This window comes from Priapulus caudatus, unplaced genomic scaffold, assembly GCF_000485595.1.
Source record: "Priapulus caudatus unplaced genomic scaffold, Priapulus_caudatus-5.0.1 Scaffold1217, whole genome shotgun sequence".
NCBI lineage: Eukaryota > Metazoa > Priapulida > Priapulimorpha > Priapulimorphida > Priapulidae > Priapulus > Priapulus caudatus.
Genome location: NW_014578278.1, coordinates 62605 through 90525, shown reverse-complemented (window position 1 = coordinate 90525; position 27921 = coordinate 62605). Strand labels below are relative to the sequence as shown.

Genomic DNA, 27921 nt, shown 5'->3' with positions numbered 1-27921 from the left:
TCGAGAGGTAAGGTCAGCATGCAGTGCTTTAGACAAAGCACAAGAAAATGCGATGAGAGCGATCAACGAGCTATGGTCGGTATTCAAGCGCCACTACATGTATGTTCGCCTATACATGTATATTGACAATTGTGTATTATGGGAGTAACATGACCAATGGACTGTTAGAGTACAGTACAGTACAGTACAGTACAGTACTTATCTCCCTTGCTTCGTGACTGTGGGTCAGCTGATCCGCCCGTTCCACCAGTGATCGCGTCATCTTGGACCGCGCGCCATCTTATTGCTAGGAGTTTCGGCGAGTTCGACATACTGCATTTGCGAACTTTATAAAGGTATGAACTTTCATCTATATTACATTTGTGTACTGGCGTGGTGCAGCGGTTATAACTACCCATGTCAAGACATTTGAACTGGATAACCATTCGTACGCAACGTGTAGCTGTCAATGCATAGGTGACCGGCTTTGACAATAGCCGTGTTGTGTTCGTACCTAGTTTTCGTCGGGTATCCTATCATCGCCCGTACGTCAGTATGGCTGGAGTTCGAGCTCCAAAACAGTGGTGCTTAACAAAACATGAAACTATTACGTCTTTCGAAGCTTGGAGGCAAAATTACAGTATACACTATCGCTAGACCAGAACTTTGCTGATTTCCTGGTGGATGACTCCACATGGCTAAAAAAACAAATGCAAACCCACTACGTGACTTGTCGACGATGAAGAGGCATTGCCTGAAGAAAATCGTCGAACTGCAGCTCAAAAATTACACACGGAGCTTATGTTAGGCCATGTTGCTAATTACTGCCCCATATTATTTTCGGAATACTATTGTGATCTGGCAATCTATCAGACAGCATTTTGGGTTCCAATCAACTGGTGCACATTTTATAGACTTTAATGCAATACATCTGCAGGCCGATGAAAGACCAGAAGATCTATTCCAGCGACTTACAAGCTTCGTTGAAGATAATCCTCCAATCGGATGGAAACATCAGACACCATGGCGAGATTCCAGCTGATGATGAAGAAATGACACCATCTTTAGAGAACTTTGTGACATTAACATGGTTACGTTTGATACATCCTGATTTACCTACATTAGTGAAACAGCGATATGGAACCGAGTTACGTTCACAAACATTAGCTCCCTTAAACCGGAGATATCTCAAGCTCTTGACAGCCTTATGGACGAAATTCACTCTGCGGCAGATGCTAAGGTTTTACGTACTGCTTTTACAGAAAGGTCACAGGAAAAATCGACATACTCTGGCAGACGTGATAGAAGTGCACGTGTAAAATAAATCGTGTAAGTGTGCAAACAACTGGCCGCCTTACCAACACTTCCTCAGTAGCTGTAAATTTTTGCCGGAAGCTGATCGCAAGTATATGTCTAAGGCCAGACAATCCGTAGCAGTCGACGAAGATAGCAGGGAGTGAAAGTGAAAATGAAGACACAAATTACTACACACTCAGATACCCATAAAGAACAGAAGATACATATGGCAGCTTCTCGTCGAGTATCAACAGCAGTCGCCGTACCTTAGGGCATTTTATCATCACGTTCGCGCTTCAATTAACATTGGACACTGGGGCAGAGATCAGTATATAAAGGCATCTACTGCAGAACACATCGGCGCATACATAAAGAAAAGCAATCAAAGTGCTCTCCAAGCAGATGGAGTTACACCCTTGGTGTCATTGGGGAAACCCATCTGACGTTGAAGAGAAACGATATAGATTTACATCTAGAAGCTCTGGTTGTGCAAGACCTAGACGTGGACATTCTTGCAGGTATACCATTTTTGGATGCAAATGACATTTCTATCAGACCAGCTAAACACGAAATCATTATTGCTGGACGTGATCGAGCGTCCTATGGCCAAGTTGCATCAGAAAACAATCAAAGTCGAGTACGACGGACACAAGCCTTCGTAGTAAGGGCGAAATCAGCATCGACAGTTGTGTGGCCTGGCTGTTACGTGGAAGTCCCGACTCCAATTGACATTGATCCTGATAGTGTAATATCTCTAGAACCGCATTCAGATCGTCCTGCTAGTGTGAAAGAATGGCCACATCCCCACATTACGGAATCTATTGGTGGGAAGATTCGTATTTTAAATAATACAACAGAACCTCAACATCTGCGACGAAATGAACACTTTTGTAAAGTTAGGGCAACTTGCACAATCCAAACCGACGACCAGGCGAGTATAATAAACCAGCCTACACCCAGTTTGCCTTCAGCCATAAGCTCCAGTTTGATCAAGTTAGACCCTGATAACATTCTATCTGAACAGATACAATTTCAATTCAGAGACATGCAGTCTCGATTTGAGGGTGTATTTAGTCCTGAGTATCGTGGATACAATGGTGCTAACGGACCATTCGAAGCTATTGTAAATATGGGCCCAACTCAGCCCCCTCAGAGAAAAGGCAGGGTACCACAATATGCAAGGAACAAATTAGTAGAGCTGCAAGACAAATTTGACGAGCTCGAGGCTCAGGGGGTTTTCCGTCGCCCCGAAGATCTTGGGATCAGTGTAGAATACCTCAACCCATCATTCCTTGTGAAGAAATCATCTGGAGGCTTTCGTTTAGTTACCGCTTTTGCCGACGTTGGACGTTATTGCAAACCACAGCCCTCCCTTATGCCAGATGTAGACTCTACACTTCGCACTATCGAACAGTGAAGTATACCTTGCACAGACCTCACAAGTGCCTTCTACCAGATCCCGTTATCAAAGACATCTATGAAATACTGTGGAGTTGCTACCCCCTTTCGTGGTGTGCGTGTTTACACAAGGTGTGCAATGGGCATGCCTGGTTCGGAAACTGCACTGGAAGAGCTAATGAGCAGAGTTCTTGGAGACTGTATCCAGGATGGCTGTGTGGCTAAGTTGGCAGATGACTTGTATTGTGGAGGAAACAGCCCGTAGAGTTATTGGTCAACTGGAGCGAGTTTTATCTGCTCTAGACAGGTCTGGTTTTGTGTCTGTCTCCTTCAAAGACAGTTATTTGTCCAAGACCACTAACATCTTGGGTTGGGTCTGGTCACAAGGAACACGTGTCTGCTAGTCCACATAGGATTGCAGTTTTGTCTTCATGTCCTCAACCAGAAACTGTCCAAGGCCTACGTTCCTTCATTGGAGCATACAAAATGCTAGCTCGTGTACTACCCGGATGCTCGCATTTATTAGCTCCACTAAAGACATTACAGCTGGTCGACTGTCCGCAGACAAGATTGTGTGGAACGATACAGGTTGTGAACATTTCGCTCGTGCCCAGAAATCTTTGAATTCTCACAAGAGCATCACACTACTAGGTCTCCCGACCAGCTTTGGATCGTGACAGACGGATCTGTGAACAATCGTGGAGTGGGGGCTACACCTATGTAACCAGGAATAACAAGCTGCTGTTAGCAGGGTTTTTCAGTGCTAGCTCAGGAAACATCAGGTCACGTGGCTCCATGTGAAATTGAAGCGTTATCAATCGCTGCTGCAGTTAGGCATTTTAGCCCATACATCATACAGTCTGAACACACCCCGTATTTGCTCACAGACAGCAAACCCTGTACTCAAGCATTTGAGAAATTGTGTCGTGGTGAGTTTTCTGCCAGTCCGCGTGTTACTTCATTTTGTCAGTTGTGAGCAGATACCAAGTCGTTACGACACCTCGCGGGATCTGTGAACATTCCCTCTGACTTTGCGAGTCGAAACGCTCTAGAGTGTTGTGAACCACGATGCCAGATTTGCAATTTCATCCCGCACTGAAGATTCTGTTGTTCGAGCAGTCAACACTCACGACCTACTGGAGAAAAATTCTAGATTGCCATTCACTACTCGATCATCATGGAGTGATATTCAATCTGAGTGCCAGACTTCGCCGCACACATGCTCATCTCCAGCAGGGTACGCGCCCATCCAAAAAAATAACTAACATTAAAGACGTCAAAAGGTACCTAAACACAGTCACCATTGCCAAAGATGGGTTGTTAGTAGTCCGTAGGTGTGATCCACTGCTACCTCCGGCAGATTTGATTGTTGTGCCACGAGGTGTGTTGCATGGTCTAGTGACGGCCTTACATATTAAACTAGACCACCCTTCGAAACACCAGTTACAACTCGTTATCAAACGTCACTTCTATGCGTTAGACATTAACAGAACTATCGACGCAGTATGCGACTCATGTCATGTATGTGCATCTTTGAAACAATTTCCAGACAGTCTAGTCGAGCAGTCCTCAGAGGATCCTCCCATATGCATTGGTATGTCATTTGCTTGGCTGACAGCATAAACGAATCAATCGACAGTTAGTTCTAGTGATTAGGGAGACTGTTACATCATTCACAACTGCGTGCTTGATTGATGATGAGAAGAGAGACACCTTGCGTGATAACCTAGCCAAGATGCTCATGGAGTTACATCCCCTTGACGGTCCCAGTGCGATTGTTCGAGTCGACCCCGCTCCAGGTTTTATGTCTATGCAAAATGATAACACGCTTAACCAGTTTAACTTTACAATAGAAGTGGGCAGAATAAAAAACGTTAACAAAAATCCTGTAGCGGAAAAAGCTATTGCAGAAGTCGAAAGTGAACTTTTACGTCAGGAACCTGGGGGAGGACCCGTTTCCCCACTTGGATTGGCAGTGGCTGTGGCACGTCTTAATTCTCGAATTCGTGGCAGAGGCCTGTCAGCTCGAGAGATGTGGACACAGCGTAACCAATATTCACATGAACAACTGCCTATAGCAGACATGGACTTGATAACACAACAACACCAATCGCGTACAATGAACCACGCGTACAGTGAAAGATCCAAGTGTCATAAATTTATGCGAGAAAAACCTGACATCACCGTTGGGGATCTTGTATACTTGTACTCGGACAAAAGTAAGCTACGAGCAAGAAGTCGGTATCTCGTCGTTTCCACAGATGGAGAATGGTGTTTCATAAAAAAATTCTCTGGCAGTCAATTGAGGCCTAGCTCCTACAAAGTAAAGTTGTGTGAATGCTATCGCGTTCCAGGAGATTCAATAGACAGTTCCCACAAACAGGTCTTTGTTGACCCTGACAGTGATGAGGAAGATGCAGAAGACGCAGGAGAGGCTACACCCCCATACAGTACTTCTCCACTGAAACCTGCTGTAGTACCATCACCCCTGATTCAACCACTGGACATGATGGACGCCACTGATGAACTGCATATAGCTCCCCAAATAGCTCTATCAGATTTACATGTAAAATCTACACCACAATGTATAAATGACAATACATCAATGTCGTGTGAACCTGACCAAGTAGAGGCTCCAACTACAAGACCACAACGTGCCCGGAAGCCTCCAAGTTATTTGAAAGACTATGTAACATAGTAGCTGTGCCGCTCGGCATCTGTATATACGTTTGTTTACGTCAAGAAACTATGTACTGTAAATATGTTGGTATTTCATATACCATTGTCAACCATTATTGTGCATGTGGAAGAAGAAAGAAGAGGTTGCGCCACTACATGTATGTTCGCCTATACATGTATATTGACAATTGTGTATTATGGGAGTAACATGACCAATGGACTGTTAGAGTACAGTACAGTACAGTGCAGTACAGTACAGTACTTATCTCCCTTGCTTCGTGACTGTGGGTCAGCTGATCGTCCACGTGATCGCGTCGTCTTGGACCCGCCATCTTATTGCTAGGAGTTTCGGCGAGTTCGAGCCATACTGCATTTGCGAACTTTATAAAGGTATGAACTTTCATCTATATTACGTTTGTGTACTGGCGAAGCAGCAGAACGAGATAGCCAATCTTGATAAAGCAACGGGCGAGCTAGAGACGTTAGAGGAGGAGTATTCCGACGCACGTCAGCAGGCACATGACTATCTGGAGTCGCGCAAGGATGAAGCATCGTCGAGGGCGAGTGTCGCCGCAGCATCCTCAAGGCCGAGTGTCACATCGTCTGCAAGGCTGAGTGTCGCGTCGCCCGCCCCACATCCTAGTTCGGCTGACCATAGGCCTACTGCAGCATTTCACGACCCGCAGTCGAGTGGCATACCGAATACCTACAGAGGATCGGTACAGAATTTTGAACAGCAGCCGCCAGCATCGGTATCGATCGGACGCGATCTCTGGAAGCAGCTCATGCGCGTGTCGATCCCTGAATTTTTTGGAGACAAACGGCAATACGAAGGCTGGAAAGCGGCATTCTTGTCTTGAATAGATCAGGCTCCAGCCACGCCGGAGTACAAGCTTTTACAGTTACGACAGTACGTAACGGGTGAGGCACTGCACGTCATCGAGAACTTGGGTCACTCCGCTGTGGCCTACGAAGTGGCAAAAGAACGCTTGGATCGGAAGTTTGGCGGTCGCCGTCGCCAAATCGCGATTCATCTCGAAGACCTAGAAAACTTCCGACCCGTGCGCCCCGACCAGCCTCGTGACATAGAAAAGCTGGCGGACTTGCTCGATATCGCTGTCGTCAACCTGACAGAAGCAGGTCGCATCGCCGAACTCGGAAACGGATCGTTGTACACGAAACTTCAGACGAAGCTGACTGAGCCGATGTTAGCGCGTTACCATCGCTGGGTTTTCGAAGGCCGCAACCCTGAATCTGTTGGAACGCTGCGCGAGTGGGTCAATCAAGAAGCGGAATTCGCTACCATCGCTCATGAGACGATTTCCGTCTTGACTGGCAACAAAAAGCGAGGCTACGTCGCACCGGTAAAATCGAAAGCGACTTACTATCATGCTCACTTCACCACAAATAGCGATTGGACCAACAATAGTAATCGACGGAGAGCGTGTCCAGTTTGTGGTGCGTTCCACGGCATATGGACTTGCGATAAGTTTAAAGAGATGGACATGCAGCAGCGCTGGGATGCTGCTAAGCAGCACGGCTTGTGTTTTCGGTGTTTAGGAGACACACATCGCGGCAACAATTGTACCCGTAGTCGGACGTGCGGTATCGACAGCTGCAAATCAACGCACCACAGATTGCTACATCGCCATTTCTCCGCCACAACACCGAAGGTTGCGTTTACATCGTCGACACGGAAATCGTCTTCGCCCAAGCAGCGGGAAGAAGTACCTCTCACGGAGAGGGAGCAGACTCACACTACAGTGGTGTCCGATATGTCGCAGCCTGTCGTGGACTATGTAACTCTCCGTACCGTTCCAGTTATACTGAAACACGGAAACCAAAGGTTACGCGCAAATGCCCTACTTGACGACGGAAGCACAAAGACATATATCAATGCTGACATTGCTGCAGAGCTAGGCCTACAGGGAGCACTCACTAAGGTGAAGGTCAGTGTTCTGAACGGTCAGGTCGAAACTTTTGAAACTATGCCCGTTCGCTTGCAATTAGAGAGTGTCACCACGCCAACGGTCGACATGGAAATCTGCACGTTCACGACAGAGCGAGTAACTGGAAATATGCGAACCGTAGACTGGCGACAACATGCTGCTAAATGGCCGCACCTGAAAGACATTGATTTTCCGCGCCTCGGCAAACGACCAATCGTCGACATTCTGATCGGACTCGACTATGCCGATCTCCGCGCATCCCGGAGAGAAGTTACGGGGAAGCCGAAGCAGCCTATGGCTAGATTGACACCGTTGGGTGGACATGTGTCGGCTGTCCGAGTGATCGGTCTGCCGAAACACGAACGAACTTCGTCCACTCGTACTGGTCACATGGCAATGACAACTCAACGCTTGAGGAGAGAGAAACACTACGTTTCAACAGTTTTGGCAGATTGAAAGCTGCGGAGAGGAAACTCGACCAGTTTTGAGTATTAGCAACCGAGTCGCTTTGAAAACTGTCAGCGAATCGTTAGACTACAAAGATGGCCGATACCACGTAGCCATCCCGTGGAAGCAAGATGGCCCTGAACTGCCGACTGACAATCGTAAAATGGCAGTAAATCGACTCGTCAGCACCGAAAAGCGATTGCTACGGCAACCAGACATTGCAAAATCGTACACCGAGACATTCGCTATGTACCTCGAAAAAGGCTACATCAGGAAGATTCCCGATTCGGAGGCCAGTCCGGAGAAGACATGGTACCTGCCTCACTTTGCTGTTGTACGTCCCGACAAATCGACAACAAAGACGCGTATCGTCTTTGATGCAGCTGCTCGGTCGGACGGAGTCTCACTGAACGACACGATACTGCAAGGTCCTAAACTGCAATAGGACTTGATGAATGTGTTACTGCGCTTCCGTAAAGCTCCGATTGCCTTGGCTTGTGACATCGCCGAGATGTACTTGCAGGTTGGACTTTCTCCAGCGGATCGTCCATTCCACCGGTTTTTGTGGCGGGACTTGGACCAAAGGAGAGAACCAGACGCGTATGAGTTTACACGCGTTGTGTTCGGGGTGAACTCCTCCCGATTTCAAGCGCAGTAATGTCGCACAGGAAAACGCCAGGAAAAATGAAACAAAATTTCATCGGGCAGCAGAGACCGTGCTAAAATCGACATATATGGATGACAGTATGGACTCTGTAGACTCTGAAGCAGACGCAATTGAACTGTGCAGTCAGCTGTCACAGTTGTGGAGCCTCGCCTGCATGCGCGCACGAAAATGGCTTTCAAACTCGCCCGTAGTACTCGAATGCATCCCACCGGACGATAGAGCGACAGAGATCGATCTCAACGCAGGGCATTTGCCGTCTGTCAAAACACTGGGTGTGCTATGTGAGTCCAAATGTGACATGTTTGGATTCAAACCCAGCCCACCTGACAGCAAATTTTAATTCACCAAGAGAAACGTGCTTAGTAAAGTAGCGACAATATTCGACCCGCTTGGATTCTTCACCCCGTATGTTATCCGAGCTAAAATCCTCCTACAATAAATATGGGAGTCCGGCTACGACTGGGACGACCCAATGGACGAAGCGTTGACAAACAAAGCAAAGCTCTGGTTTTGTGAACTAAGTGAGGTGAAAATACCCAGGTGCCTGCGTCTGGGTAGTGATCAACAAGTTTCCTCTGTTGAGTTGCATGCATTCGGCGATGCATCGGAGGATGCTTACGGCTCAGTCATATACGCTCGCTACGTGGAGACGTATCATGCCGGATAGTAGCGTCTAAAACTCGCGTCGCTCCACTCTTAGCCATGAGTATTCCACGACTGGAATTAATGGCGGCCGTTCTGAGTGTGAAACTTGCACGGCATATCACAGGTGCACTCGACGTCCCGATGGAACAGTGCACATTTTGGACCGACAGCATGAATGCGCTATGGTGGATACGAAACCGCAGTCGAGCGTTCAAACCATTCGTGGCAAATCGAGTCAGTTTCATACAGGGCGAAACCAATCCCAGACAGTGGAGACACGTACCTACTGACCAGAACCCTGCCGATCTTGCATCCAGGGGGTTGGCAGTATCGAAGCTGGCAGACCGCGACATCTGGTGGTCAGGACCAAAGTTCCTGCTTCAAGATAGCGACTTCTGGCCGAAAAGTCAATTCGAAGACATAGCAACGGACTGCGAGATGAAAACAAAGCATAAGACTTGTGTCGCGAATATGCTATCGCACGACGAGAAACCGAGTGGTGATGGCGATCGTAGCGTTGCAAACGCTGAATGGCGTCTGAACCCGACCCGTTTCTCTAGATGGCTGCGACTGAAACGACAGACAGCGCTAGTGCTGCGTTTTATCGAAAACTGTCGACTGCCGAAGGAATTGCGCCGAACGGGACCTCTATCGCCAGAAGAGATATCAGACGCCGAAGCCCGAATTCTACGCGATGCACAGAGAGAAGGGTTCCCGGAGGAGAGTGGCGCTTTGGCAGCCAATCGACCGTTGCCTACCCGGAGCAGCATACTCGGGTTGTCCCCGAAACTTGGTGACGATGGCATAATGCGAATGGACGGCAGATTAAAATACGCGGAATTTCTGCCCTATGATGTGCGTCACCCAATCATATTGCCACGTAAGCATTGGGTCACACAACTCTTGGTTAGGTATTACCACACTCTCGGTTTCCACACGAGTGGAACCAATCATACATTGGCCGACATATCCACGCGCTACTGGATTACCGCTGGCCGAGAAGCAATTCGAGAATGCGAGAAAGAATGTGCCAAATGCACATTGCGTAAGTCGAAAGCGGGACGCCAGATAATGGTGCCTTTACCAGGCATACGTCTACGAGACTGATTGCGGGCGTTCTCTGGGACAGCTGTTGACTATGGTGGACCATTTCTCACCATACAAGGACGAGGAAAGGTGCGTGCGAAACGTTACCTATGCCTCTTCACATGTTTGGAATCGCGCGCGGTCCATCTCGAGATGGCCTACAGTCTTGAAACGGATGGTTTCTTGAATGCGTTTTTTCGCATGGTCAACCGGCGAGGACTTCCAGAAGAAATGAGCTCCGACAACGGAACCAACTTTGTAGGAGCATGTAACGAACTACGAAGTTTAGTAGCACAGATCAACCATGAGAAAGTTCAGAACGCCACAGGCGCGGTCAAATGGCATTTTAACCCGGCCCTGGCACCACATTTCGGTGGCGTCCACGAGACGATGATTAAATCTGCCAAGCGAGCGATATACGCAATACTTCAGAACGCAGACATCAACGATGAGGAGCTGTTGACAGCTTTCACCGGAGCTGAAGCGTTGCTCAACTCACGACCACTGACGTATCAGTCAGCGAATCCTGCTGACAACACGCCACTAACGCCGAACCACTTCTTGCACGGCAAGTTGGTGGAAAATTCGCGCCAGAGTCTGTCGACACGACTCCATTTAACGTGCGAAAACGGTGGCGCCGCGTGCAGGAATTAGTGAACCACTTCTGGCACCGCTGGATGCGAGAGTGGCTACCATGTTTAAGTGCGAGAAAGAAGTGGCGCCATCCTCAGACCGACTTCAAAGTAGGTGACGTGGTGCTAGTGATCTCACTCGACACTCCGAGAGGACAGTGGCCTCTTGGAAGAATCATCGACGTTCACCCCGGAAAGGATGACCACGTGCGTGTCGCAACGGTTCGAGCGGGCAAAGGCGTTTCTGTCCGCTCGATTTCGAGGTTATGCCCAGTCGAATGCAGCTAAGCGTTCCTATCAATAGGCTACTTGCGACATCAGAGTTGTGTAGGATTCCTGGGGAGAGCTGAGCGCCCTCAGTGAAGAACCGCGAAGGTTCATTATGGTCAGCAAGTCAGTCCAGTGGGAAGCCAGCATGAGACACCTAACTCTAAATTATAGTTGTCGATTAGTTTGAGCAAATGTAATTTATGGAAGTAATTGGTTGCAGGATCTCTCCAGTGAGCAACTTTTATGAGGCTGACAATTCTGTTTTGAGCTGTTTGTAAGGGTTTCAGTGTAGTATGTTGACTATACACCATGTTAAGACTGCGCATCCTAGATAGGGATAAACCAGAGAACACCATATAGTAGTAAGCCAATCTTGTGGAATATAGTGTTTAAGTTTAGACGTAATACCGATTTATCTTGCAACTTTTGTGATTTGATAGTGGTTTCCTATTTTAACGCTATAGTTGTTGTTCTGTTTCTTTGAATTTAGGGATCATCATAAACTTAGTTGCTGTCGGGAGGCTTATTATGATACTTGTATATCGTTATCATTGTAATTCGTTTTCGTGTGACACATGTAGGCTACCTGGCAATAAGTTTTGCTGCCTACCGATAACTTTTTTTTCATACTTGAGGCGTTGGTAAACTGTATTAGTCGTCATCAGGACTCAGCCGCTATTAAAACCGGTTATTTTCAACTTTTGTTTCTCGATAAGCAAGCATATCGAGGAGATCGAGGGAGTATGGTTTGAAGGGAATTTTATGTGGTTGGTTGCTTTTCTTGAGTAGGTGCTGCCTCTATCAGTTTAGACAGTTAAGGTGTTGTTCTGTGATTGGTTGGTTGTGATGAGGTGTCAGAAAAAGATGGCTGTTCCCCTGGCCAGGGAAAATAAAGTTCGTGAAAGTTAAACAGTACAATCCGTCGTTATCGTCGTTATAGACAAGAGTCTGGCTCGATCTTATCACCAGAGAATACGTTCTTACTACATACTACAACTGTACCCCATGTAAACATTGTTCTCTTAGAAACCCGCGCGAATATGATATAAACTCCAATTGAATGTAATTTAGCTATCAGATTAAACGTACACCTATTCTGCATCTACGTCAACACCATGAATATGACAGATGCTTTCTGAAGTTATAATAACACTGCCGTAGAACGTTAGAACTAAATTAACTTACATTTTGGCATGCCGACGCTCGATGAGACACACAGTAGCGGTGACACCGACAGTAGTGAACGCGCGAAGCAAAACAGGCTTTACATACAAAGGTACGCTATGAAACGCGGGAATCAAACATGTGGCGCCCTCACCACTAAACTGATTATTCAAACGGGTACACATACTAAAACGTACTGTACAACGACATATAAATACTGCTGCGATGAACAGAACACTCCCCGCCTGATATTGTCAAAATATCATTCGCAATACCTATGATTATAAAGAATACACGAAATCGCATTTCACAAAATATTCTACTAAAAAATATCTAATATACGCAAAATAAACATTTCTCTGATCTCCAATTCAAACTGAATCACTGGGCACGAGCAACACCAGTTCCGTAATGGGTCGGGTGTACACAGTAGGTCTCCCACTTTCTGCGATGATCCGAACCTCTGCGGAGTGGACTTTCCCATTCGCGCTGGGCAGCACTCGAACTAGCACAGCAGTGGGCCACGAATTCCTAATGACGTCCTTGTCTTTCAGGAGGACAATATCTCCTGGCTTCATATTTCGCTGGTCTTCTGTCCATTTCCGACGACCTTGCAATGTGTGCAGAAACTCACACCTCCAACGCTTCCAAAACAGGTCTGCTAACAACTGTACTCGCTTGTATTGAGCTTGGTACAAGTTCTTTATATCCGAAGGGATGACAACCTGTGTGATATTGTCACTTTTCTGGGTTAGAATCAGTGACGGACTCAACGGATAGGGATTTTGTGGATCAGAAGATAATGGAGCTAGAGGACGTAAGTTTATGATGGCAGTGACCTCAGCGAGAAACGTTTTTAGTACCTCGTGGGTGAGGTATCCCCTAAGGAGTCTAAGATTCTGCGAGTCACGCCAATCATGCGTTCCCACACTCCTCCCATGTGTGAAGAATGTGGAGGATTGAATATCCAGGTAGTGTCGTTCTGTAGAAGGAATGCCTTGATGTTTCCAACCTCTACGTTAATTCCTAGCTCTTCCGTAGCGCCAACAAAATTTGTCCCTCTATCAGAACGGAAAAGCTTCACCTTTCCTCTTAAGGCGACAAACCGCCTGAGCGCATTTATGAAAGAAGAAGAGCTCAGTTCTTCAATCACCTCGATGTGCACTGGTCTAGACACTAGGCACGTAAACATACCGGCCCATATCGTTTACTATTTGCTTGTCCACCCCGAGTGCGACGCGTCACTACTTGCCAGGGGCCAAAGCAATCGACTCCAACCGTCGTGAATGGGGGGCCTGGCTGAAGACGATCAGTGGGTAACTCGGACATTTTTTAGAAACAGAGTTTGCCTCCCAATTTGCAACACGTGACACATTTATGGATATGGAAGATATCAGCCGCTTGCCTCCTGTTATCCAATAACCTGCTTCTTTGACGGCTCCCTCCGTTATGTGACGTCCTTGATGGCAGACACTTTTGTGACAGCGACGGATAAGCAAAAGAGCAATGTGATGTTTCCCAGGCATGAGTATGGGGTTCTTCTCCCGTAGAGAAATTTTAGCTTTTTTCAATCTTCCACCGACACACAATAAGTCTTCATCATTAATGATTGGAGACAGAGATGCTAGAGCACTGTTCTTAGGAAGGGAATTTCCTCTTTGTAGGCAAGCAATTCCTCGCTGTAAAATTAATGTTGTACTGCCTTCAAAATGGATGTCTCAGCCGCTCTAAGTGAGGCCACCGTCTTAAAAGACGTGCAGGTGTGCCAGGCATGACATATCTCACTTTTCTCCAGCCTAAACCCTGCTGCAATGTTCCGAAGGTAGGCAATTGCTGTTACCAGATTTTTCATACTCGAAAATCGCTCTGCCCTACCCATGTCAAGTGTAGTTGCAACGTGGTCGTCCAATTGCGATTTGTATACTTCAACATCTGGTCGCACTTCCTTGTCAGTATCAGGATTAACAAGGTCAAAGGCTTCTTCCAACGGCGGTACACCTTCTCCCAATAACAACTGTTGAGGCCCGTGAAGCCATGAACTGTCTCCAAGCAGGGCGGATGGGATGTGTCGGGTACCATGATCAGCTGGGTTCTGTTCTGTAGATACATACAACCACTGTTGAGGTTTAGAAATCCTGAGTATCTTGCTAACACGATTGCCTACATAGACATAGAACCTCCTGGTCTCATTCTTCAGATATCCTAAAACAACTCTGCTGTCCGTGTAATAAGTGACAGTCTCGGTGGGTAGAGATAATTCCTCGCAAACAAATTCCGCAAGCTCAATAGCCAACACTGCCGCACACAACTCGAGACGAGGTATTGTATGACCTTGCTTGGGGGCAACCTTGGACTTTCCCATTACAAAGGCAATCTTTAATGTAGCTAGGCCTTGCAGGTCGCCTTCCCACGCTTCCCACGCATCTCTGAAAGCCTCCGGAATCGGTTTATCCCAGTCCTTAAGTATGACCTTTCCCTTAATCGTAACAGGGGCTAGAAAGCCAAGGGGATCATAGATGCTGTTTATTGTAGAGAGAGCTCCACGACGTGTGAATGGCTTTACGTTGTCTGATGTTTTGAATACGAATGCATCAGGCTTCAAGTCCCAGCAAAGACCAAGACTGCGCTGTGTTGGTAAGTCATCAATGCCTAAGTCAAGGTCTCTTAGATCTCCAACTAAGTCCTCTCTAGGAAATGCGTCGATCACTTCCTGACAATTAGACATTATCTTGTGCAGTCTAATGTTTGTGGTCTGGTGTGCCTTTTGAGTCCGGATCATCAAATATATAGACTCTTGAGGAGATCTCTTCGATGTCAGACAGTCGTCGACGTCGAAATTCCTGTCGACAAAGTCTCTCATGTCGCATCCGAATTCAACTTCCGCTTCTAACCAAGACACCAATTAAACTGTTCGTCAGATCAGGTCCTTTGAATAACACCTTGTTCAAGGATAATCCCTCATAAATAGCAGATGAGTCAAAAACACCTCTAATCTTGCCAGGTTTTTTAGGATGGTACACCCCAAAGAGAGGCAAGTACCAACATTCCTCATTCTCTTTCAGTAAAGGTGCTAGCTCTGCATGTTTGTTGTCTATCACACCTTTCATGAATGTCACAAAGTGTTCTCGCTTGACTCCGTCTCTTTGTAACCCAGAATGTAAAGCTTCTGCTCTTTTGAGTGCTTGTGCTCTATTATTTGGCAAAATAGGGCGTGGGTAACGGAAAGGAAGCGGTGCAGTCCAGTTACCTTGTGCGTCTTTCACGCATTCCTTGTCCATCAGTTCAAGGAATGCTCGATCTTCTCTGGCTAATCCTGCCTTCTCATCATCCTTCGTCCGAGCAAAAACATCTTTTCCAATATCGACGTAATCCTTCCTTGCAGTTTCAGTGTCGAGTGAAAGATGCCTGCTTTTACTACTCGGATCTATGCGCACGATTAATTCGTTCGTACATGGCGGAAACAATGATGCCCGACCGTTGCTCAGTACGTGGGTCTTGTAGGAATGCACTTTGTCTGGGAAGGGACGGTGAACTCTACCGAGGCATGTCTCCCCAACGATCACCCATCCAAGACTCAACCTCTGGGCATACGGCGACCCTTTAGGCCCTATTCTTTAATCCAGAACATGATGAGCTTCCGTCAGGTCTCTTCCTATGAGCAACAGTATTTGTGTATCTTGTTCGAGCTTGGGAATCATACAAGATATGTCTCGTAAATGTGAATGACACATTGCCGCCTCAGGAGTAGGGATTTCATCTCTTATATCAGGGATTTCGGAACATTCCGTAAGTACAGGTAGATCTAGGACTGTCGTACTGTTCACACTTTTTACGACAAATCCCTCTGCTCCGCGTCCTGATGCGTCTATCACTCCCGCGCAGGAAGACAAGGAATATGTTACCTGGGGGTAGTCGCCTGTAAAATGCTGAAAGAATTCCGGCTTCACCAAAGATCGATTACTCTGGTCATCTAATAGTGCATACATCCTCTTAGATTTCCCATGATTGTTTTTTGGGTACACCTCAACCAGAACTACTTTAGCGCATGATTTCCCACTGAAGTTTTGTCCACAAATTTGAGCGCATGCTGAATTGATGTCCTCTGACTTCTTCCCATTTAGTGCATTTGGGTATCGTCCATGATATACACTCGATGGCTCCCCGCCGTGACTTCCCGAACTGCTAAATGGTCGCTTAATCTCGTTGTAGTCGAATTGTAGAGCTGTTGAATGTTTGTCGCTGCTACATTCCTCACACTTGATGACTGATCTACAATATTGACGTCTGTGCTCTGGAGAACAGCAGCGAAAACACAGATTCTTTTCCTGCAGGAATTTTCTTCTGACGTCGATAGGTTTATCCCGGAACTTCCTGCACTGGTCTAGCGAGTGTCTAGTGTTGTGTAGGGGACATAGATTGGCATCTCGACTGAATGAGGTGGCGAGGTCTTGGTCCACATTAGTCTTCCTAGCACTAATTTCAGGTGGACCTCTCCGTGTTGCTTGGTAATTCTCCCCGGATGGCTTAGCGCCAGCATATGTAAAGCTCGGATTACTGCGGATCTTGCTTTGTTCCCGGAGAAACTGGGCAAAGTGACTGAAGGGAGGATAGATTACTTGGTTTCGCTCAATGTATCTAACTGCGCTTGTAGTCCATTTTTCCTGCATGTTGTAAGGTAGCTTGTTTACAATGGGTGTAACGCCAGATGATGAATCAAAATAGCCTAGTAGTGACTGATACCGTGGATCTTCTTTGATGGATTCAATTTCTGAGACGATGTCTGAGAGCTCATACAGCTTCTTTGGTTCTTTGATGGTCCACTTTGGAAAGCTGTCTAACTTTCGTCGTAGAGAGGACTCGATCATCTCTAGAGCACCATAACGTTCGTCTAGCCGCTCCCAAACTCTTTGTAAACCTCGCTGTGGATTGTGCATATTTGCATCCTTCAAGCTTCTAACCTGTCCCTGGGACTCAGGTCCTGCCCATTTATGCAGAAGATCCAATTCCTCTAAGGGTTTGACGTCAAGCTCTCTCATCTTTGACTGAAAGCTCCTTTTCCATGTGTTGTAGGACTGCGGCTCATTATCAAATGTTCCCTAGTCAAAAAAATGCATTTTTAAAAGGCATTGATTTCGGACTAATAGTACATTTTGAAAAATGCATTTCAAAAATGCACTTTTCCACAAAAATGCACTTCAAAAGTGCAGTTCAAAAATGCATTTTACCATGCAAAAAAATGTACTTCAAAGGTGCAGTTCAAAAATGCATTTTTCCACAAAAATGCACTCCAAAAATGCATTTTACCACGATTATTATTCTTATTATTAAATCTTTATTGCATGTAATTCAGATACAAATTATACATGTATACTGATAAAAATGCAGTTCTATTTTTTCCCAACAGTTTTTGAATTATTTAATTTTTGTCGCATGACCATCCTTATCATGCCGATTGGTATTGTTGGGAAATTTTTCACAACGTAGTCTGAAAAGAAAAAAAAAATCATTTTAAGTTGCTGGACCTAGAGATTGTTTGTCATAATAAGGTTCTGCTGTAAAACTACGTGCCACGTACCATATCTGGCCTGCAGATTCATAGGGTATTTCCAATACTCTTACAATATTGACTGATGCGAGAGGTTTTCTTACGATCCAGCTGCTATGTACAATACATACAGCCTCAAAGGCAAAATATCATTGTAGCACTGCACTGCGTACTTAAATTTCCTTACCTATTATCGCCTGCAGCTTCACCTGGTCCAGCGATTGTATTTCACAATTTTTTATCTTCTTTATGATGTGCGTCGATAGGGTTTCAGTCCCAAAGATCGCCACCATCAGGTCGGCGGTCAAGAGACTGAATGATTTTTTGTTGAGGTTTTCCTCAACTCCACTTGACATGTATTGACAAATCTGTAATTCAAACCAAAAAACTTATTACAAATTACACCCAAAAAATGAAGTCAACGTGCAACATGGCATCCAGGGAAATTTACAGACGAACGTATGATGGGCGTAAACTAAACATTAAAGCCCCAATTAAGTTGGCTAAAAAGGTATTGACTGCCACATGATCAGAGGACTAGTGAGGCAGATTGTACGCCTTGAATGCCCTGCCCTGACGATGGAAATATGAAGGCTGTATCCAGATAACGACAACGACCTGAATTTAAATACAGTCGTACCCCATATACTGTCCCCATCTATAATGCGAACCTCACTTTTTCAAAATAACCAATCTCCCATAAATCAATGTATTTAAATTATATTTAAACAGCTTTATAACGCCAAACTCTCTATAATGCCCAAATCAAAATATCCCAATGTGGGCGGTATATAGGGGCACGACTGTACATAGGAATGTACCTAAGACCATGCTTCACCATGACTCTATATAAACCCGCGGTAGCTTAGGGGCCGTTCATGAAGTATGTATGCAAAATGCTTGCAAATTTTACCCCCCCCCATGTACGCATTATGTACATAGGAGAAAATGACAAATTTTTACCCCTCCCCCTATATTGCATACATACTTTATAAACGCTCCCTTATAAGCTTCACCCGGAGGTTAAAAATTACGCATAATTTGCATACAAAATAAATGAATGACCCCGATTGGACAGTAATCAAATCAGCCGAATAGAGGAGATGGCCAAGATTATCAAGATTATCTTAACTTACCGATGCGGAGGACACCTGGTTAGACCTTTTGGACGGCGTTCGAACATCCGGAAAAAATTAGGAGGCACATGTTTCAATTAACTTAAACATTTTCACAACCGAGTATGTTTTTCACCCAATTTAGTGGAAGAAATAGTCATAAGAAATAATGTCAACCCACTCATGGGCCATCGTGAAACATCGTTGCAGTGAGATTAAATTACAATGAAATATCTGATATAACAAAAGCTACATCTAAACAATACGCCGTTAACCTGAGACAACTATCTCAGGTTATTTACCCCCGTCTCCAGGAAAAGCAGTTTTGTTATCTCACCTAAACGAATTGAGGTTAGCAAGCTAGTACATGTATAGTAATCAAACAATAAGAAGCTACATGTGGCATCCTCAGTCTCGATAGCAATGTTCACTGCCCGGGCAAAATCCAATTCATCGCCTTTGATCTTGAAGAGGGCCTTTAGGACTGCCTCGTTGCTGACCGAACAGATGAATCGGGTCCGGAGGGCTTCATCCTGGGGGTCCTTGATCGACGTGAAATCGCAGGTAGCTGCGTCTTGGCGTATCCGAGCAGCTAGTTCCTGTATGGTCTCGCCTGGTTTCCGCTGCATTTCGCTCCAGAACTTGAATCGTTCCCGGACGATGAATCGTTTCGGATCAAATTGGTCCTTCATGTAGGTAACGATCTCGTCCACGGTAAGCTGGTTGATGTCTTTGGGCGGGGTATGCTGTGCGGCGAGATTGGCCAGAAGTTTGTAGACCGTGGGCGACTGGTTGGTGAGGAATACTTGCCCCTTTCGCTCATCAGGAACGGAATTGGCCCCGACGAAGGTGCAAAATCTGGCCCAATAGTCAGTCCACAGCTCCGACGTGGAGTCAAAGGGGGCAAAAGCAGGTGTAGAGGAACCCACTAGTGACGTGACGTTGGGGACGTTGCTGTAAAGTGCTTTGATCGCGTCCATCTGTTCTTGATGTTGACGACGAATGTCCTTCTGTTCACGTTCCGAACGCTCCCTCAATTCCGCCATCTGGTCCCGCAGCAGCTTGATCAGTTCCGCCGTTTCAGACATCTTGGTAGGTCCGTAGCAACTTCGGTCTTGACGTGTGAGTCTTGACTTGGCTCGCAAGCTGATACGAGTCGACTGCGCCAATTAACTCTGTTGTTTTCACAAAGCAGTCAATAAATAATCGTTTATTGTCACACAATAGTATCGTTTATTGTACAGCAATGTATGGTACGACCATAAGAGTTGCATAATCGGACACTATCTGTGATCAGTCTTTATAAGTTAGAAAACGTCTTCGAAAGAATCCTCGTTGTTATTACCTGAGGCATCCATCTTCGCACAGCCCGTGGCGCATCTCTAGTCAGTTCTGCCATGTTTGCGAATGTTCACTTCGTGCATCGCCACAACTACACCCTATCTACTTACGCCGTAGAGTCTACACAACGTTTGCGTACCCTCTTCACAGGTAACGCTAACCAGAGTATAACTTGGCTCTCACCTGACGCACTTAATCGAGAAACCTCATCGTGCTCAGCTAAGACGGGTAAATAAACTATTTTGTCGAGCCTATTATCAACAGATGTTAAGCTAACTTTATCTATTATCATGCTCATTATCTCAGCAGAGGTGGCCCATCTATATGATAGCCATAACGCAAGATTGAAAAGAATTTATTTCCACAATGCCACAATATTGGTTGTTTTAAGCTACAAACGGGGAAAGTAAAACAATTGGTGCCTAGTCAATAGCACAGTCTAACATTGCCTCTAGTTCTCATAGAAGCTTGGATGTGTGGACCATCAATTTCCATATATAATAACTTTCGACTTGGGCGCGACTTCACTAAAGATCAGCCGTTTCGCTGTAGTTTTCCGCTATCTCCTCGCTAACTCCCACGTTCGTCGCTAAATAAGCTGCAGGACGGTCGTTTCACGAATCTCCATTCGCTAAAGTCGTCTCGCTTTTTACCTCACTTAGGGCGACAAATTTAGCGGGAGCTCCTCACGTCCGCTAAATTTAGCGGAACGCTTTATTGTGTAATAAATACATAAAAATGTCAAAATTCGCACGAAACTACCATGAAATAGCAGAGCTTAAGGCGTACATACAAGAAATAGTCTTGGCTGTCTAATCGGGCACTGTCCATGAGTAACAAGAACGTTTGTTTAAACTGCACTAAGAGATGACCAACAGGTTGTGTATAATCCGGCTAGAGTAGACCATGCCATGTAGTATTGCAATATTTTATGCCACGATTACGTACGTTCTACCGGGTGTCGAGAATTACTGATTGGAGCAACCAAAGCCTGTTAAGTTAGCACCAAGCAGTTACACAAGCACCAACTTCTTGATGTCAGACGTTATAACGAGTTCCGTAGCAGTTGGCCACACCGATGCGTACAGTAATTAGCACTAGCCCAAAAACAGCAATCATACAATGCTTAGGTTATTTACGCTCATCAGTATGTGATTTCATACGTCATGCCACAACAACGACGCAAGAGTGTGCGCAAAGCGCGAGGGAAGCCTTCATGGCAAAATCTTTTATTCTGAGTCAGACCATATGAATAGAGAACATGGAAAATAGTCGCTTGCCGAAGAGAAAAGAAGCTTTAGAGACAGAACGATCCAGTTGTGATGCATACATATGACAGCAAAAATAATGTAGAATATAATGCCCTAGGGTCATGTTGTTTATGCGTAGTGAATCAACTTGAATAAGAGCTCTCGCCAAAGATAGTCAATAGATATCTAGGGCCATACCTACCTCTCTGCAAGCGTTTGCGCTCTATGATAATACGCAATGGAAGTATTTCAGCAAACTAGCGATACTACGGGAAATCAGCAAGGCATCCTGTCAAGAATAGAATTATACAGAGGTTCAGCGACACTGCAAATATCACCAACCAGCATGTTACGTCCTGAAGATCACCGGCCCAGTCCCCTGAACAACACCTATAGAAAGGTAAAAACTGGTCTCCCTACAACGTCAGCGCTGCAACGTCCTAAGTCACTGTCGGATGTGTGTCTAGATGACACATACTAGACGTTCAATACGCGGCAGCTAAAGTCGAATTGAACATTATATATCGTAAACACAAAACGATACCACGCGATAAAACGTGCAATGATAGCAGCGCCTAACCTAGAACCTTGTCGAACATTGTGCGCTCTCTGGCCCGCAGATCACGACTCGCGTTTTTCAAATACTCACACATGGAAATACCGTTTCGCACAACTGCAAACATCACGTTTGGTTTTTGCTACAGTGGTTTATTAACACTTCGACCATATCCATTGAACATCTATCTAATCCAAATGCGTACAGAATACCCGAATCCCTAGAATATCCCGGTAGCTCACTAAATGGCACACACCGGTACAAACTAGACTGTGCATTGTGTGTGAAACTTACTGCTTCCGAGCCTTAAACCTATATACTGTGTACACGCTCGGCAGCACTACGACATATACCGACAAAGCATTGCTCGTGATAATTATGCAACCCGCTGTACTACATAACATTTGCAAGTACCGAGAAGATCCCACTCTCCCTGATGAGAAATATAGTCTGAATTCGCGACGCGTGACCGCTATATGTGCGGCGAGAAGAACCTAATGACAATGCAGAGGGAGGCGTGCGGGAGCAGCGGATACCAACAAAGATTTGCAATGTAAAAACTGAAATGATATGTAATTTAAGAGAAGCTTCAAGTATAAGTGCAAACGTAAAACGTCTGGCCTTACAACTAAAAAAAACAAGATGAAAATCTTTTATATATTTTAATTTCATATGTAATACTAAAATTGAGGTATATTAATATCACTCAACAAAAACCGTCATTTATAAACATTTACACAAGATCATGGCTTACAGTTAATGCTAGTATCAGTTTGGAGAGATAAAATAAGTAAATAAAGAATGATAATTGAGAGCATGGCAAGGAAAGTTCTTGAAATGATTTACAGTTGTAATCATTATAGTCGTCCTCCATTAATTAGACTATCGATTTGTTAATGTGCGGTTCTGATTTACATATAATATGAAAAAATATTGATATATTAAACATAACCATATATAGCAACAGCTTACTAATACCTGCTATAATAGGCTCTTTTAATATAATAACTAATATATTGATGTAAATGCATGAATTACATGATAGATAAATAATAACATTGTCACTGATTAGCTAAGTGATGAACATATTAGGATAGAGGATGATAACATTACTATGATAGATAACAAATAAATGTGTATACAATAATAATGATAAAGATCACCAATGATATATACAATGCAAAAACTATATGTGTTTGTTTTTCGCTTCTTACGCTTTACAAGCTTGTGCTCACTCTACTTTGTGCACATTAGCATGTTTCACTCGTGCATTGCTCGTCCTAATTTTGCGTTTTCAACTTTAGTCGCTGCCTCGTTAAAACGATAATCTAAGTTTAGGACGCTACATTCAAGTCTTCTTCTTTCATGGTACGCAAACGAAGTCCATGCCACACGATCGGTTTCTAGCTCGCACTGCTTCCAAACCATAGTCGTTCGGTCTTTTCAAAGACACCATTTATTAGATAAACATACCTCTTATGCGAATCCTTTCCTTTGCTTGACTTAACCCATCCTCCCTGAGTTAACCCTCTTAGCAATGACTGTGGCGGTACGGGATGCTATCGGTGTTATGTGGTTGAAGTGGCTGTACTGCAGACTTCGGAAAACTGGAGACCAGAATGATTAGAGTGATTTGCCGAGCAGCGTTGACCACAGGCTCCGCGATGTGAAAGCAGGAGCTTCTATCCTATCCCGCTTTCCTATACACACTAGTCCCGGATATGGGCCTTCTTGCTGACTTCGGAATAATGTACTAAGACCTTTTCTTCAATAGGCGTTAAATCGGCTGAGTGCATACGAATCTACCCCAGTTACAAGAAAAAAAGTAGCTCGGCCAGCCTTCTTACGCGTCAACTGTGTTTTTCGAGGTGATCACTCCTTTATCCGGTAGCTCCATTCTCGCATCATCATTCTCGCCTGTTCGTCTTAATATCGCTTCCCATAATATCTATAGAAATGATATATGGTCATAGTCACAGAAAAAAGTGTTTAAATTTTTACTCAGGTCGTGCGTGTTGATGTTTTCTACAGCGCGAGACAATATAAATGCTTAGTTCATAACTTGAAAATATTCAATAAATAAAATAGAAACCCCCTGATTAATAAAGTCAATAGCAATTAAGCTTAAAGATCTCAAGTTAGCGTATTAATAAATGAAATCATCCCAGTATGTATATCCCCTCAAATACTAAACAAATAAGTACCTGAAAGGACCAAACTAACATAAGCAAATATTGCGAGCACCACGACTACCATTCACCCATATAGACACTAAAATTAATCTTATGATAACAAACACTAGATTAGCGAATTGCTCTCATCAGACATTATACTAACTTTTCGCGCATCGTCGCCATATACTACTCCACATCGCTTATTTTCCTCTAACGTCAGGCCTGTCAAGAACTTGCCGAAAATAAACACTAGTATTCCGACCACTATCCCACAAGAATTTCAAGTTCTGGTGCGCGAGTAAACCTTGGGCGGCGCTTCTTCTCTGCCATAGCGTTAGTCTAGAGTATCTCTATCGATCTCTATACACAGCGCTGCTTGCCTAGTTATGATAAACGTACCTGAACACATGTGGTACCGTTATTCTGCCAGCTGACTGCTGCATCCTCCGCTATTTAGCGGAGGCACTAGCGACGTCTGAAAACAGGGTGTCCGGTCGCTAATTAAGTTCTCCGTATGCCTCCGTTCGCTAAAGATCGCCGAACGGTCAGAACTTTAGCGGCTAAATTTATCGGCAGCTTTTAGAAAAACGCCCGCCCCTAGAACCACATACTGACATAATCTCATGTACCAGAACTGCATCCGCCTCAGGGGCTTAAAATGTGGAAAATAGGTACATTTTTAACACTACGCACACGACAAAAAGTCTCTCCTTATAAAAAGCCTAAAGCAAATGAAAATGGGTTAGTCTGAGGAGCGATCTGGGTGGCAAACGCTATAAGACGTTCGGTATTCACATACGGTCCCATCAATCCAAGATCATCGGGTCGGGTAATTAAGAAATAGCGACCTTATACATTCAAGAACCAAAGATGTTAATCTATAAATTTGATCAACAGCATTACATGCTATCAGTGTGCGAGATATATACTGCTGTGACATAGACCACTATGAGTGTACAACCGTCCATGTTAACCTCCGAATGATTTTCCAACCACAGAATCATAACGACTTTTGCGCTCAAACCATGCTGCTGGCGACTTATCTCGCTGCATAATTAAGTACTACTAGTCCTGAAATTGCATTGTCGTGCTTTTTAACACTTATTGGGAATTCATTGTGCATAGGCTGCTAAATTATTGTATATTAAGTACTTTACAAACAAAGCTCCACATTTCGAATAATTATACTTATCTTTCATTTGTCACAGCCTGAGACGGCCTGAAAATTAACGAAGAGTTTATAAAATTAATTCAAAAACGCATTACATGAACTCGTGGCAAATATAGCTGCCATACTTATTTTCTGAATTCAGGAAATTATCGACGTCAAAATTTTATCAATCCTACATGAATTGACTCGAAAAAGTGCAAAATATATGAATAACGGCCTATACTACATCTCCGACACATCATACTGCAGACAGAATACCAAGATATGTTAATTTAGAGTTGATCAGACAGGCATTACATGCTCATGTTGCTCTATATACTTGCTGTAGATAGACACCACGAGAGGTACATACTGTCATGTAATCTACCCGAATGATTCAAACCACAGAATCATAACGACTTTTGGTCACCATGCTGGGCGACTTATCTGCGCTCATAAAGCTACTACTAGTCCTGAATTATTGTCGTGTTTTAACGATTATTGGGGAATTCGTTGTGCATAGCTGTGATTATTGTATCAAGTAGCTTTATCAACAATTAAAGGCTCCACCATTGAATAATATACTTAGGGGCCTACTTCTTTTATAATTGTCACACTTTGAGACGGGCCTGAAAATTAACGAAGAGTTCATATAATTATTCAAAACGCATTGCATGAAGGTCGTGGCAAATATAGCTTTGCCATACTTATTTTCACTGAATTCAGGAAATTATCCAAGTCAAAATTTTATCAATCCTACATAATTTGACTGGAAAAGTGCAAAATAGATTGAATAACGGCCTATACTACATCCTACATCTGGGACCGGTGTGCAGTGTTAATTTAGAGTTGATCAGACAGGCATTACATGCACATGTGGTGTAATTATATTGTAGCAACGCTAATATCATTCCGCGAACGCATTTAATACCAGCTCACACACAAGCTGAGGTTACGTTATAACCGGCAGCAGAACATCAACACAAACATAATCTTACACCACACCAGCTGGCAAGGAGACGGATTTATCTGCCGGACACACAAACAACTGGTAAAATTAGTTCCATACTGCATAGATATACACGTAGATAGGCGCAGCTCTGTTACAACCTACACACGTTGGCCGCATCACTGCCCATAGTACGGGTCAACTTTCAACGAATAACAGTTTAGACACACACCTTAGCCGCATCACAACATTAGTTTGGGTTAGCTGTCGGCGAAGAACACACATACACATTAGCACAACGTTGTTTTACACAGCTACTAAACAGCTGTTCTACACTGGACACACACACATTAGCGTCATCACTGTCTATCGTGCGGGTTAGCTTGCAACACATAATATCTTAGATACACACATAGGGGCCACAACACTGCCCGGAGTACCGGTCAGATGTCGGCAAGTAAAATACACACATTAGCCTAAATTTATTTCTACACAGCTGTTAAATATTCAATTACGGTAAACGTCCGCCATCTGGTCCCGCAGCAGCTTGATCAGTTCCGCCGTTTCAGACATCTTGGTAGGTCCGTAGCAACTTCGGTCTTGACGTGTGAGTCTTGACTTGGCTCGCAAGCTGATACGAGTCGACTGCGCCAATTAACTCTGTTGTGTTTCTCACAAAGAGTCAATAAATAAATCGTTTATTGTACAGCAATAGTATCGTTTCTTGTACAGCAATAGTATGGTACGACGATAAGAGTTGCATAATCGCACACTATCTGTGATCAGTCTTTATAAGTTTAGGAAACGGTTCTTCGAAAGAATCCTCGTTGTTATTACTGGAGGCATCCATCTTCGCACAGCCCGTGGCGGCATCTCTAGTCAGTTCTGCCATGTTCGCGAATGTTCACTTTCGTGCATCGCCACAACACCACCTATCTACCTTCGCCCGTAGAGTCTACACAACGTTTTTGCTTACCCCCTCCTCTCACAAGGTTAACGCTAACCAGAGATAACTTGTCTCGGGTTGACGCACTTAACCCGAGAAAACCTCCATCGTGTAGCTAGACGGTGCTAAAGAAACTATTTTGTCCGAGCCTGATTTTATCAACAGATGTTAAGCAATATATCTATTTATCATGGCATCAGATCAGAGTTGGCCATCTATATGATAGGCCATAACGCAAGATTGGAAGAAGAATTATTTCCACAATTGCCACAATATTGATGCACAAAACGCGGGAAAGTAAATCACTTGGTAGCTAGTCACATAGCACAGTCAATTGCTCTCTGTCTTCATGAAGCTTGGATGTGGTGATCCATGCATATATAAGTAACTTTCGACCTTGGGCGCGTTTCACAAAGCTCCGTTCGCTATATTTTCCGCTATCTGCTCCGCTAACTCCCGAGTTGTCCGCTAAATAGCGGAGGACGCGTTTCACGAATCTCCATTCGCTAAAGTCGCTCGCTTTTTACCTCACTTTAGGGGACAACTTTAGCGGGAGCTCCTGCACGTCCCGCTAAATTTAGCGGAGCGCTCTATGGTGTATATAAAACCCATAAAAATGCAAAATTCGCACTAAACTACCATGAAATAAGAGCTTACGTAATAAAAAATAGTCTTGGCTGTTT

The 27921-nt window shown here is 44.6% G+C and overlaps 3 protein-coding genes across 3 annotated transcripts; 2 read left to right on the top strand and 1 right to left on the bottom strand.

Annotated features, from left to right (window-relative positions):
• The first annotated feature begins 9117 nt into the window (after positions 1 to 9117).
• Positions 9118 to 10167, top strand: LOC106815850. Its single transcript, XM_014820376.1, has one exon. The coding sequence runs from the start codon at positions 9118 to 9120 to the stop codon at positions 10165 to 10167; it is 1050 nt and encodes a 349-aa protein (XP_014675862.1).
• Positions 10168 to 10299: 132 nt separating this feature from the next.
• On the top strand, positions 10300 to 10800 carry LOC106815849. Its single transcript, XM_014820375.1, has one exon. The coding sequence runs from the start codon at positions 10300 to 10302 to the stop codon at positions 10798 to 10800; it is 501 nt and encodes a 166-aa protein (XP_014675861.1).
• Positions 10801 to 18286: 7486 nt separating this feature from the next.
• On the bottom strand, positions 18287 to 19960 carry LOC106815848. Its single transcript, XM_014820374.1, has 2 exons — positions 19270 to 19960; positions 18287 to 18351 (listed from the first exon to the last, which is right to left on the bottom strand). Exons 1-2 carry the CDS (start codon positions 19958 to 19960, stop codon positions 18287 to 18289), a joined length of 756 nt encoding a protein of 251 aa, XP_014675860.1.
• Positions 19961 to 27921: the final 7961 nt, after the last annotated feature.

What these genes read in the sequence shown, in the direction of transcription:
- LOC106815850 (XM_014820376.1), top strand. Translation starts at nt 9,118, where the DNA reads ATGAGTATTCCACGACTGGAATTAATGGCGGCCGTTCTGAGTGTGAAA.
- LOC106815849 (XM_014820375.1), top strand. Translation starts at nt 10,300, where the DNA reads ATGGCCTACAGTCTTGAAACGGATGGTTTCTTGAATGCGTTTTTTCGC.
- LOC106815848 (XM_014820374.1), bottom strand. Translation starts at nt 19,960, where the DNA reads ATGTCTGAAACGGCGGAACTGATCAAGCTGCTGCGGGACCAGATGGCG. An exon ending in CGAGACTGAGGATGCCACAT is followed by an intron (nt 18,352 to 19,269) that starts GTAGCTTCTTAT and finishes ATCTGGATACAG; the next exon opens with CCTTCATATTTCCATCGTCA.